This window comes from Drosophila ananassae, chromosome 2R (assembly GCF_017639315.1).
Source record: "Drosophila ananassae strain 14024-0371.13 chromosome 2R, ASM1763931v2, whole genome shotgun sequence".
Lineage (NCBI taxonomy): Eukaryota > Metazoa > Arthropoda > Insecta > Diptera > Drosophilidae > Drosophila > Drosophila ananassae.
The window spans coordinates 9,988,425-10,000,000 of NC_057928.1; the positions used below are offsets into that span (position 1 = coordinate 9,988,425).

At 42.7% G+C, this 11,576-nt stretch overlaps 5 protein-coding genes across 8 annotated transcripts in view; 1 reads left to right on the forward strand and 4 right to left on the reverse strand.

Moving 5' to 3' along the window:
• Positions 1–119: 119 nt before the first annotated feature.
• LOC6493552 (pyridoxal kinase) lies at positions 120–1,867 on the reverse strand. Its single transcript, XM_001957947.4, has 3 exons — positions 1,472–1,867; positions 1,301–1,400; positions 120–1,226 (listed from the first exon to the last, which is right to left on the reverse strand). The coding sequence occupies exons 1-3, from the start codon at positions 1,646–1,648 to the stop codon at positions 514–516; spliced, it is 990 nt and encodes a 329-aa protein (XP_001957983.2). The 5' UTR covers positions 1,649–1,867; the 3' UTR covers positions 120–513.
• A 274-nt stretch (positions 1,868–2,141) lies between these two features.
• LOC6493551 (small VCP/p97-interacting protein) lies at positions 2,142–3,261 on the reverse strand. The gene is made up of 4 exons (XM_001957946.4): positions 3,189–3,261; positions 2,906–2,975; positions 2,625–2,795; positions 2,142–2,562 (listed from the first exon to the last, which is right to left on the reverse strand). Exons 2-4 carry the CDS (start codon positions 2,966–2,968, stop codon positions 2,548–2,550), a joined length of 249 nt encoding a protein of 82 aa, XP_001957982.1. The 5' UTR covers positions 2,969–2,975; positions 3,189–3,261; the 3' UTR covers positions 2,142–2,547.
• Positions 3,262–3,335: 74 nt separating this feature from the next.
• Positions 3,336–10,173, forward strand: LOC6506383 (UTP--glucose-1-phosphate uridylyltransferase). Of its 4 annotated transcripts, none has more exons than XM_014909241.3 (9): positions 3,336–3,473; positions 7,484–7,670; positions 7,729–7,820; positions 8,055–8,060; positions 8,395–8,741; positions 8,798–9,023; positions 9,087–9,225; positions 9,295–9,704; positions 9,765–10,173. In XM_014909241.3, exons 1-9 carry the CDS (start codon positions 3,447–3,449, stop codon positions 9,870–9,872), a joined length of 1,542 nt encoding a protein of 513 aa, XP_014764727.1. In that variant the 5' UTR covers positions 3,336–3,446; the 3' UTR covers positions 9,873–10,173. The 4 variants fall into 4 exon arrangements, with proteins under 4 accessions (XP_014764727.1, XP_014764726.1, XP_001957980.2 ...); XM_001957944.4 differs by lacking the exon at positions 3,336–3,473 and adding an exon at positions 4,536–4,717; XM_014909240.3 differs by lacking the exon at positions 8,055–8,060.
• On the reverse strand, positions 6,171–7,333 carry LOC6493550. The gene is made up of 2 exons (XM_001957945.3): positions 6,804–7,333; positions 6,171–6,751 (listed from the first exon to the last, which is right to left on the reverse strand). Exons 1-2 carry the CDS (start codon positions 7,260–7,262, stop codon positions 6,269–6,271), a joined length of 942 nt encoding a protein of 313 aa, XP_001957981.1. The 5' UTR covers positions 7,263–7,333; the 3' UTR covers positions 6,171–6,268.
• The window catches only part of LOC6493549 (peptidoglycan-recognition protein LF), a 2,036-nt gene continuing 572 nt past the window's right edge, over positions 10,113–11,576 (reverse strand). The window contains exons 3-4 of the mRNA XM_001957943.4: positions 10,766–11,150; positions 10,113–10,707 (exon numbers count right to left, since the gene is read on the reverse strand). Of these exons, the coding sequence (XP_001957979.1) occupies positions 10,268–10,707; positions 10,766–11,150 (825 nt within the window). The 3' untranslated portion in view covers positions 10,113–10,267. The remainder of the gene's footprint in view (positions 10,708–10,765; positions 11,151–11,576) is intronic.

Sequence of the window (11,576 nt, forward strand, 5' to 3'; positions counted from 1 at the left end):
TTTTATAGGCCCCAGGTGTGTGCCGAGAGCAAGACCCATGACGAGGTACTTCTTTAAGATGTCAACAAAATGCCACTCCATGATATACAATGGCTATCATATCATAATGCAAACAAGCCTTTAAATGTCATATATATTTGTATAAGTAATAGTTATAATAGTTCCACAAAAAGGTATCAAAAGCATCACCGTAAATTAAATATTTATGTCTGGATTATAACTTTTTAGTTGACAATAATCATATTAAGAACACACGACAATACACACACTATTTTAATCAATGAGTACACATCTTATAGGTTTAATAAGCTGATATGATTATAAAGATTATTGTCCTCTTCTAACAAAATAAACGTGTAAATTTGTATATATATTTATGCATTATTTTTAAGGTAATCGTTGATTTGTGCTGCTCGTCTTGGAATACAAGAGCCTTCTGTACGGAATCTCTTCATTGTAATTAAGGTAGGCTATTTAAGGTATTCATTTCATTTAGCATATAACTTTGCCTCCCTAGTTGAGTCGCTGCGCCTTCAACAGCACCTCGGGCTTTTCAATCTCCGATTTCGAGTGGACTAGCTTCAGTTCCCGTTCAGCGGCCTTGATAGGACCATCTCCTCCATTGGGCAGAGCAGCCACGGTTTTCTTGATAACAGCTTGCAGACTGGCGATGGTCTTTTCGAAGGCGGTGGCTACGTCCCCGCATCCGTAGCTGTGCGCTAAGAAGAGAGATGCGAAGAGGTCTCCGGTGCCTGTGAAGACCAGATCCTTGCCGCCCTGCTTCGGGATGTCGATGGCCAAACGGGGTCCGTTCTGTTGGCTCAGGAATGCCCGGAGAACACCCGGCTGGCCGAGGTCGCTGCTGGAAATCACAACTGTTTTGATGCCTCGCTTGTGGAACCAATCCATGGCCTCCCACACAGCCTCCTCACTGCGAACCTCTTTTTCGGTGAGGAGCTCCACCTCATACTGATTCGGGGTAATTATGTCCGCCAGGGGAATGATCTCGTCCCGGTAAATTGGCAAGAGTTCCTTGGGCACATACAGCTCTCCGTTGTCGCCCATTACCGGATCACACACGTAGACCAGACCAGGATTCGCCTCCCGTAGTTTCTTCAGAATGACCCCCACCTGGCGGAGGAAGAGAGGATTACCGATGTAACCAGTCAGCAGATGTGAATAAAGTGGAAGCAATTCGTTCTGCTCCAATCCCTCGAAAATAGTGGCTGTAACAGATTAGAGGTTAAAGTTAATTAAGGTACAAAGTTTAATCTTAATACTAAATTATTAGTTTATTTACCCAATTCTTTTTCGTTGGAAACAGGGCCCTTGAAGGTCTTGTAGCCTGTGTGATTGGAGAACTGCACGGAGTTCAGTGGATCCACATCGAACCCAAGCAACTGGTGGTGGAAATAGATAATACGGTTAATGGAATTTTCCGAGATCTTAACCTTAAAGGTGGATAGCAGACCTGCAGTGGATAGGTGGCCACTTTGTTGCCTACGTAGCCATGGACCACATGACTCTGGATGGATAGCACCCGCTTCGACATTTTTCCGGCTATTTTACGGTGGAGATTCCGCGACGAATGACCGCTAATGAATGAGGGAATAATTTTGATGCGGCTCGGCCTGCAGGCGGTAATCATACACTCATGTTATCAGCAATGGTCCCTGAATAGCTCCAGCTGATGATAACGCGCAGATTACGGGTGTAAACAGTGGAAAAGGACCGGGTAGTGTTTATTCGTATAAGAGATTGTCTGTCAATTAGCGAGTTTTCATTGCTCGGCCTTGGAATGCAATCAAAATTCAATCCCATTCTACCACCCCCATTGCCACCCCCGGCTAGTGTTACCAGGTGGCGTTAAAAAATTATCGCGCCAAAACTTATACCTTACAGTAATTTAAAAATAAATAAATATGTGTTTTTATTTGAAAAAAACACAGGTTTTTTTAAGAATAATATTATCAGTTCAAGAAACAGAAAACTTTTTAACTTTAACTTTAATTTAACTTACATTCGAAAAATATAAGCCTTATATCTAAATAATACCATTTGTTTGAAATATAACTTTGATTTCGATTTCAAAATTTCGACAATTTTGATTGAAGCCAAAAGAAAAACGATGTTCGAAGCTAGAAATGTTTCAACTGTGATTGTTTATTTCCGATTTTAAATATTATTTGTTAGTAACAATAAAAGGAATGACACACATTAAAATATGGAGGATATTAGAGGATAACCCTTCCAACTAGATCAAGTAATATTATCTTTAAGGTCTTCATCACTGATAGCAATTTGGTCTTTTATTTGGTAGAAAATTTCGATTCACAGACGTCGCGTTTGCTAGAAAACTCTGAGAGTGCTATGAGGTGGAATTTACAAACAGTAGACAAGATCAAAGATCTAAAACAAAGTGTATATATACAGCACAGTATAAATACGGATAAATATAAAATGCCATGTCCTTGACAATTATCAGGAGGTGGTAGATGCTTTCCAAGCAACCACCACAGCATATTAATGGCAATTTCCGATTCTCTTTTAGCTCGTCTGCCACTGGAAATAAATTAAGTTATATGTTTAAATCTATAGTTTTTGTGGGATGAAATGGAACTTACTCTCAGGTTTGCCTGACCTTGACCCTGTCGGGCGGCCTCCTCCTCGCGGCGTTCCAGATCCTCCGCCCTTTGCTGCTGTCGTCGGACACTCTCTACATTTTTAATGCCTCTGGACTCGTTTTCCTGGCGACGCTTTTCCGCTGCCTCCAACTGCTGCTGCCTTCGCTCCTCCTAAAAAACGAACATATAACATTATCCTTTGTTTTAACTATTATTTGTTTTCAGTGTATCCTAATTGGGGTGCGCTTAGGTTGCTTTATTTTCTCTTTCTCTCGACCCACCTGCGATGGCATGAGGTTTGTTTCCTCGGCACTCTGGCCGCAGCAGGAGAGGAAGATACCCATGATTTAACTAAAAACACTTTATTGTAATTTTTTAGCGAAAAATATGGCTTCAATGATTTGTTTTGCGTTGTTTTCCACTCCGCTCTCTTTCACACTTTGTTTTGACAGCTGACTGCATTACAGAGTGCTGTTAGCGGACAGCCGTGCACTGTTAAGCGCATCAGCTGATAGCGAAGAAGAAGCAGGCGGAGAACGACGCTCAGATCGTTTTTAAAATTACCCTCAATAAATTAATATCGCTGTGCTCGTTGGGGCTCGTTCTTACTGTTGGGGACTTCGGATATAAGTGCCGTGGCATCTGTCGTGTATCCAAACAAAAAACGAACCACAGTTTATTGGAAAACAGCGTCAAAAGCGGTCTCTCTCTCGACTCGCCAACTTCCTGCTCTCTGCGTTCGTGCGTGTGTGTTTGTTTGTGTGCAACGCAAACATTAAGTAAATTAGTGACGCTTAATTACTAATTAATTTATTAGAAATAATGTTGGATGTGCCCCATGAAGCCCAGGTCAGTCTAAAGTTAAAATTTAAATATAAAAATCATATTTTCTAGCCGCATTCTCGAGTCTCTGTTAATCCGTCTCTCAAGTGCAGCTTGCATTCCAGTGCAGCGACAACAAAAACAAACACAACAATATGCCGGTTCCAGTGGGCTCTCCTTTACCTTTTGACGCCAATTGTGTGTCGTTCGACAGGTTTTCCCCCTTTTGTGGTGCGCCTCTTGCATTTGCTTAGGCGCTAACCTTCAAGTGACCTCCAAGTACAGGCGGCATGTGTCGCCTTCAGTTGGCCCCATTGGTGGACTTGTGTGTATGTGTGTGTGTGTGTATTTGGCCGAAAAATCCGCGTATTTGTTATGAGTTGATAAAATCACGGAATATCTCTGTTCAGGCTATCTAATGGCTTATCAGTGTTCATGCCCCCGAAAAAGGTAGTAACAGAGTTGTTCGTTTTGTTATTTCTTCTTTTCCCCCCTCCACCACCCAGATTCTGATAAGCGCCCGCGGCTTTCGTGATGGTTCTTCCTCTTCTCTACCACTTGACCGCAAGCTCCGTACACTCGTATCTTCCTCTCCGGTCTATCATCAAGCCTCCCTCTGCTCCCCATTCCCTAAGTGCCGTTGTTTTGTTTAATTTTTTGTTTTGCTCAACACTTGCACACACACACACTCCAATTGGCAGCCTTTGGCGGTGGCTAGTTGGCATTTTTTTTTTTAACTATATATAAAAACAATAAAATATGATAATTAATAATATTATATCATAAATAAGTATTTTTTAAGATTTTATTCTGTCTAAAATGAATAAAAAATAAATAAAATTTTATTATCATTATTATTATTATTATTATTATTATGTTATTATTATTTTTAGCTTTTATTTGTTAAGCCTTTTGGGTTCTTGGTTCGCATCACTGGCATTATCACTTGTTGCTGTGCTGGCTTCAATTGTCGCTACAATTCCTCAGTGCTGTTTCTGCCGCTGCCGACGTTAATCTGCCAGCGCCGGCGACGACGACGACGACGACGCGTGTTGGAAAAATTCGTATTGAAATTCAAATTCGTTCGGAACCCAGGCTTTATTTTCAATTGCACCCTCGACCAGATAGCTTCGATCCGTCTAACCGCCGCCCTATCGCCGTTCTAGCTAAAAACATATTAAATTTTAATATAATACTGTGAGATTAGTGATTTCCAAAGCACAATGACATCCGGCATAAGACCCATTGATGTGTTGCTTCAGCGTGCCGGCGTAAGTTCCCGAATTTGTTTACGAATTCCCCACACCACAGAACCCTTGTAAGGCGATATATAGGCCAAGATCTGAAAGATGATATAAAAAAGTTTATATGTATAAACTTAAATGTTATAATATGTATAGTATTATTTTTTAAGGAGTGTAAAGTTTATAAAACATACTAGGTGTTGCCTTTCACACCTTTTGTAGATATCCGGAAAACATTTTTATTAAAAGTGTTTGAAAGACTTTTGCTTGAAACTTCCAATTAAACGGAAGGAAGGAACAGATGTCAAAGATAGTATCTTATCTGAAAAAGTTTGCAATGTATCTCTGAGATACAAAACAGCAATGTATCTCTGTGCAGAAACAGAAGAAGCTGAAATAAACTATTGAAAAGATTGTTAGCCAATTATCTCAGCAACATGGGTGACCTTCCGAAGTTCAAACACCTGCCCTCTGACTTTGGCTTATCGCAGTTTGTGTGTCTCATCGCTGGGTTGATGTGGTGTCTATATAAATAACCCACATGCAATCGCCTCTGTCATCTCCTCTGGCGCCGTGGTGGGCGTGGCATGTGCTCTTCACTCAACCCTCGGCTTATTATTCAGCTTTGCGTAATGATGATTTCTGAAATAAAAAAAGCGAAATAAAAGCGATTACAGCAATTATTTTGCATAAGACCGATTGCAATTGTCAGTCTTGACTGACAAGGCTCCAACCAAAGTAATGCCAATTGTTACAATATATTCCCCTAAAAATTATATTAACCGGCACTGTTTTTATTTGATCTTAAGTTTGTTTAGTTGTTTATATTGGCCAGGTTGTGTTGGTAATAGCTTTTGGCCACCTTGGCTGAATGTCAATGCCGCCGAGCCACACCACATAAATTGTAAATATTGGTCTTTGAAATCTATTAAAGACATTTTACGATTGCAGGTTCCATAAATCATTCGAATCATTCAAGGCATTCGATGGGTTCTAAGTTGTTACGAAAAGTTCAAGAACACGAAACTGTGATAAGAAAAAGAAAACTATTCTGTCACTATTATTTCGTCAGAAATAGTTTAGTTAGTATCAAAATAATTGACCTATCAGGGCCTGGAATTTCTAATACCAAACATGACGAAAAATAAAACAAAGATTTTGCAATTTTTGATTAGATTGGAGGAGTTGTAAAGCCACGATGAGGTTTTATAAAACATACAGATTAGCTATCAGTTTCGGGGGCGCGATAAAGAACACGGTAGTTGACTTTAAATTGTTACACAATTTGCAAACGCAAATTTTTGCATTTTTAGAGGTCGTTGGGACATTAGTTTCCAGCTTAGCTCCCAATCCCGGATCGTGGTGGTGGCTTATCTCTGCCATCATCCTTGACTCGATCCGAATGTCGAACTGATCATTAAGCCGTTTAATTGTTTACTAAATATGATGATCAAGCTCAGTTCCAACTACGCAATTGGTTTCTAAAACTATTTTTATTGCTGAAGTGTATTTTTAAAAAGTTATTACGTTTAAAAGAACAAACAATTCTTGCCAAAAGAGAGATTAAATGGAATAATTTTAGAGATATCTTCCTGTGGTGGCATTTCTAGGACACTCCTCGTGGAATCTGGTCTCACAGTTGGTACTGTGCTCCCGAAAGTCCTCCAGACTGGGCAGATACTTGTAAAAGATCTTCTTGTTGAAAAAGCTATCGGTGTCCTCCTGCTCCTCCGGTTCTCCAGCTATGCGTTTCTTTAGGGAGTCCTGCATGCCCCAGATAATCGGCTGACTCTTACACATCAGAAGCTTCATGCATCCGGCCTTCTGTCCCTTTCCTGGGCCCTCCTTCTCCGAAATCAGGTCCACGATCCTCTCCGGCAGTTCCCGATCCATGACTTCCTTCAGTAATCTCTTGCTGTGACCATCTTTCCGCTGAAGGAACCAATCAATGGGCGCTCCAATGGACAGGGAACGGGGTTGGTGTTCATTGTGTTCGTAGAGGGCTTCTGGGTCATCGAGGGAGGCCCCACCCCGGGTAGCTTGCATTATGGTACTGCCGATCTGGAGATGATTGGGATTTAGTTAATGATTCATCACTTTCCCTACTACCTACCGCCTGGGCCACCATTATGATGGCGTTTAAGGCCAGAGCTCCCAGCTTTCGGGTGTCGAAGCCCACCATTCGCATCATATTCGTGAACATTTGGACGGTATCGAATCCCTGCTTGGGTGGCCGCCTGGTGCTGTTCTCCACTGGCGGTTCCTCTTGGGCGTTTTCAGGCTCCGTCTCCTGCTTGGATTGATCCTCCTGGTCCTCTTGATCCGCCCCCTCATTGTTTCCCTGCGGTGTCAGCCACTGGAGGGGCAAAAAGTTGATGAGATTGGGCGAGGGCTGTGGATTTTTGCCCGAGAATGCTTTAGCCACCAAGTTGGCCACGTCGGCGGCCGTATTGATACCGAACATCTGTCCAGCCACCTTGAGCCCGTCACTGAAGTTGTCCATGACGCCCGTGGAGGCCTCCTGGGCTCCCAAATATAGCAGCAAGCTCACTACCAGCCAACGTCTCGTCATCGCCGGGCTTGGAATAAAACTGAATCACTTGTTGTCTTGGCAGCCGAGGCCTGAAATTGGGCCTGAAACTTACGCCAGCCAAGCAGCGATTTTGTCAGCGCTTCCTCCACTAATTTTGTCACTTGAGTGCATCTGACGGATGCGCTTTGCTGGCCACCCTAATCGATCTGGCTCAAAAGTTTCTCCGAGTGTAACTTATGAATTAATATTTTTTTTTTCAGGTGCGCGGCCACCAGAGAGTCCCATCCGACTCGAAGGAGTTCCACGAGGTGACCAAGCGGGATGCCCTGCGTCTGCTGGAGAACGATGTGGACAGGCTGCTGAAGACCACGGAGCCGGCGCGCCAGCCAGCTCTCAAGGCGGAGATGGGACGGTTTGCGGACCTCTTCGGTCGCTTCCTTCAGGAGGGTAAGTAAATATATTTATTATTTAAAGAAAGTCTTTAATTTCAATTAATTTTTTGCAGAGGGTCCTGCCCTGGACTGGAACAAAATCCAGAAGCTGCCCGAGAACGCCGTGATGAACTACTCGAACCTGAAGTCGCCCAAAAACGAGCAGGTATGCAGAGGGCCTGCCGCCCCTCAAATAGAAAATAAACATCCATAATATCCCGCCACAGAATCACCCCGATACTGATACCGAAACGAACTCACCTGATGATATACAAGAAACTATCTTAATTTGTTTTTTTTACCAACTTTGCATACTTTCATGTTCTTTGATTTGAAAACTGAATATGGCTAATGTCTGCCTATAAATACTATACATCAATACTATGTGTATCGCACCTAGAATGAGGTAAAGCGTTTTCCCCTACCAACATTTCTACGCTTCGCGGCTCTCGCAACCGTATTTTTCTCTCGCAGTTGCTCCTACTACTCTATATATTGTATAATTGCCAAGGGATCTTGGCTAGACTCTAACCTAATTGGGCTTTGGACGCTTTATTTAGATGTTGAACCTTGTTTTTGTGTTTTAGTTTGCTTTAGTTCTTAATCACTGGCGCTGTAGTAACAAATCCTAATAAAATTCGGCTATCACTGCAGCTTAACCAACTCCTCTGCTCTTTAACACAATCAGAAATAGCATAAGGTCTTGACTTCTTGAAACTGATAGTTCTATTTATGTTTAGATCCGCAACATGTTGGACAAGTTGGTGGTCATCAAGCTGAACGGTGGTCTGGGCACTTCGATGGGTTGCCATGGTCCCAAGAGTGTGATTCCCGTGCGTTCGGATTTGACTTTCCTCGATCTCACGGTGCAGCAAATCGAGCATCTGAACAAGACCTACGATGCCAATGTCCCACTGGTCCTGATGAACTCCTTCAACACCGATGAGGACACAGAGAAGATTGTCCGCAAGTACAAGGGCTTCCGAGTGCAGATCCACACCTTCAACCAGAGCTGCTTCCCGCGCATCAGTCGCGAACATTTCCTGCCAGTGGCCAAGGACTTTGATGTGGAGAAGGACATGGAGGCGTAAGTTATTTATTTTTGTGATTTTTAACTATATTAATTGTGATGTTTTCTTTTAGTTGGTATCCTCCTGGTCACGGTGACTTCTACGACACCTTCCGCAACTCTGGCTTGCTGAAGAGGTTCATTGACGAGGGCCGTGAGTACTGCTTCTTGTCCAACATCGATAACCTCGGCGCCACCGTTGACCTGAACATCCTCAACAAGCTGGTGGGCGAGGAGCGAGCCACCACCCCAGTGGAGTTCGTTATGGAGGTCACCGACAAGACCCGTGCTGACGTTAAGGTGGGTCTCTGCCTAAACTTATTAAAATATTTGAACTAATGTGATAAAATTCTACTCTTTCAGGGTGGTACTCTCATCCAAATGGAGAACAAACTGCGCCTGCTGGAAATCGCTCAGGTCCCTAAGGAGCACGTGGATGACTTCAAGTCCGTGAAGACCTTCAAGTTCTTCAACACCAACAACATTTGGGCTAACCTGTCTGGTGAGTGTCTACCTTCTTTTTTAATCGCAACAAGTGCCTAAAATGCTGCTCTTTTATTTTCTCCATCAGCCATTGATCGTGTCTTGCGCGAGCGCACCTTGAACATGGAGATCATCGTGAACAACAAGACTCTGGAGAACGGAACCCGTGTCATCCAGTTGGAGACGGCTGTGGGTGCTGCCATGAAGTGTTTCGATGGCGCCATCGGCATCAATGTGCCTCGTTCTCGTTTCTTGCCCGTGAAGAAATCCTCCGATTTGCTGCTGGTCATGTCAAATCTCTATACCCTGAAGAACGGCAGCCTGGTGATGTCGCCGCAGCGCATGTTCCCCACCACTCCGCTGGTCAAGCTAGGCGAGAACCACTTCTCCAAGGTTAAGGAGTTCTTGGGCCGATTTGCCAACATCCCAGACATTATTGAGCTGGATCACTTGACCGTGAGCGGTGATGTGACTTTTGGACGTGGCGTTTCTCTCCGCGTAAGCTTTAAAAAAAAAAAAACAAGATTTATATACTGATTGTTTTTTTTTACTTCCCAGGGCACTGTGATCATCATTGCCAACCATGGTGATCGTATCGATATCCCCGCCGGCGCCATTTTGGAGAACAAGATCGTCTCCGGAAACATGCGTATCTTGGACCATTAATCAGCGGGATAGCGTCTCACTAACTGTAGCATAATTTTCTAAGTTTTATGTAGTAGTCATGTTCCCGTTCCAAAATTTCAAATTACGAATTTCATTTAGCCAATTGTTGTAAGCACAAAGTGTGTCATCTGTAATATATCGTTAAGTTGAAGCCAGTTATAACAGGGTTTTAAAATCAAACACGAATCGCAATCTGTTTTCAAAAAATTGTAGTCGTAGTCGGAAAAATAAGAAATGCTGTTAAAATTTAATAAAAATCATGTTTATTTCTATATAAATACGAGGGAGATTGACTATTCGATATGAGTTCTTGTGTTGTTTCTTAAGCTAATATCACTTTGAGAAATGGCACAGGGATGGCACTTGATATCCTTGATCCCACCCTGTTTTCCGAATCATGCTTCTGTATCGTCAATAAGGAGGTGCTCCTTGCTTATGTGGCCCAGTTTAATGCCCTGTTTTATAAGATCCAGAGCCAGGCTTTTATTGTCACTTGGTGGGCCGATAAAAGCTATCACCAGTTCATCGATATCCGTCTGGTCTTTCGAGGATTGGCAGCTGTGGTCCCATCCACGGGCCTCATAGATGTTCTTATCCCCAGCCACCACAAAGTTGAAGTTGATGTCAGCGAATCCTGCCCCTTCGATGTGGAAGCTCTGAAGCAATCGAACTTGGAAGACGCAGGCAGCTTGGGTGACACAAACATCAGTGTTGGTGGACACAAATCTGACGCTTTTTACAGGACGCTTCAAAGAAGCCAGTGGCTTGGTTGGGGGCTGGGCGAGCCAATATGGTCGGGTTACAAACTTCAAGGTTTCATTACTGAGAAGACGCACTAAAAATAAATAGTTAGGTAAATAATTGACTAAATAAAATGTTTTTAATAAGCCTACATGAAGTAATATCCTGGGTAAATCGAGGCCAATGCTTCATCAGCTCGTACAGTTTCTGTCCAGGACTCTCGGTGGGACTTAACTGGCGATGAGCATAGATGTGATAATCAGGATGCAATTTGTGCAACCGAACTCCCTCCTCCATCAACCGTTTGGCTGCCTCGATCTGTCGCTCTGGTGGCTCCACATTCACAAAGGTTCCAATAAAAGCAATACTGATGGAGATGGCACCATAACCCCGCACATGCTGACCCTGGATGTGCCAGCCACGTCCCACATAGATCTGGCCATCGCCCCCCACCAGGAAGTTGTAGCCAATATCGGTCCAGTCGAGGGATTTCATGTGGAAAGCCTGTATAGTTTGCATCCGATAAATGCAAACCTCCTACAAAATACAAGATTTCAGATCAGTATCTATTATAATTTTAATTGCTTTTTAAATCGTATAAATTATAAGAGGCAGGGTGAAGATAGGGGGTTTTTTGGGGGTTTCTTAAACACTCTTTTATAATTATTCAAATGCTGTCAGATGATAGCGATCCATATGATTAAGTTATTAAATCAGAGTGGGATTTGTATTATCTAAACTGCTACTAAAAAACCCACTTATTGAACACTAGGGAAATTCCAGATGTTATGCAAATATTTGTAGTATTTAGGGAGATTCCATAAGGTTAGCAAGAAGTTTAAATAAAACAATAGAATGAATAATAGAAAAGTTTAGGGATCTTGATAAAAATTAACCAAAAAGGTTTGAAAAAGTACAGAGTAGAATCTAATTATTAGATCATTTTTAGAAACTGGCGCATAA

Coding starts and splice junctions, on each gene's coding strand:
- LOC6493552 (XM_001957947.4), bottom strand. CDS start 1,648: ATGATTACCGCCTGCAGGCCGAGCCGCATCAAAATTATTCCCTCATTC. Junction 1,401..1,471: donor TGGCCACCTATCCACTGCAG/GTCTGCTATCCA, acceptor TTCCACCACCAG/TTGCTTGGGTTCGATGTGGA. Junction 1,227..1,300: donor TTCCAACGAAAAAGAATTGG/GTAAATAAACTA, acceptor AATCTGTTACAG/CCACTATTTTCGAGGGATTG.
- LOC6493551 (XM_001957946.4), bottom strand. CDS start 2,968: ATGGGTATCTTCCTCTCCTGCTGCGGCCAGAGTGCCGAGGAAACAAAC. Junction 2,796..2,905: donor CAAACCTCATGCCATCGCAG/GTGGGTCGAGAG, acceptor TTCGTTTTTTAG/GAGGAGCGAAGGCAGCAGCA.
- LOC6506383 (XM_001957944.4), top strand. CDS start 4,670: ATGACATCCGGCATAAGACCCATTGATGTGTTGCTTCAGCGTGCCGGC. Junction 7,671..7,728: donor CGGTCGCTTCCTTCAGGAGG/GTAAGTAAATAT, acceptor AATTTTTTGCAG/AGGGTCCTGCCCTGGACTGG. Junction 8,742..8,797: donor GTGGAGAAGGACATGGAGGC/GTAAGTTATTTA, acceptor GTTTTCTTTTAG/TTGGTATCCTCCTGGTCACG.
- LOC6493550 (XM_001957945.3), bottom strand. CDS start 7,262: ATGACGAGACGTTGGCTGGTAGTGAGCTTGCTGCTATATTTGGGAGCC. Junction 6,752..6,803: donor TCATAATGGTGGCCCAGGCG/GTAGGTAGTAGG, acceptor AATCATCTCCAG/ATCGGCAGTACCATAATGCA.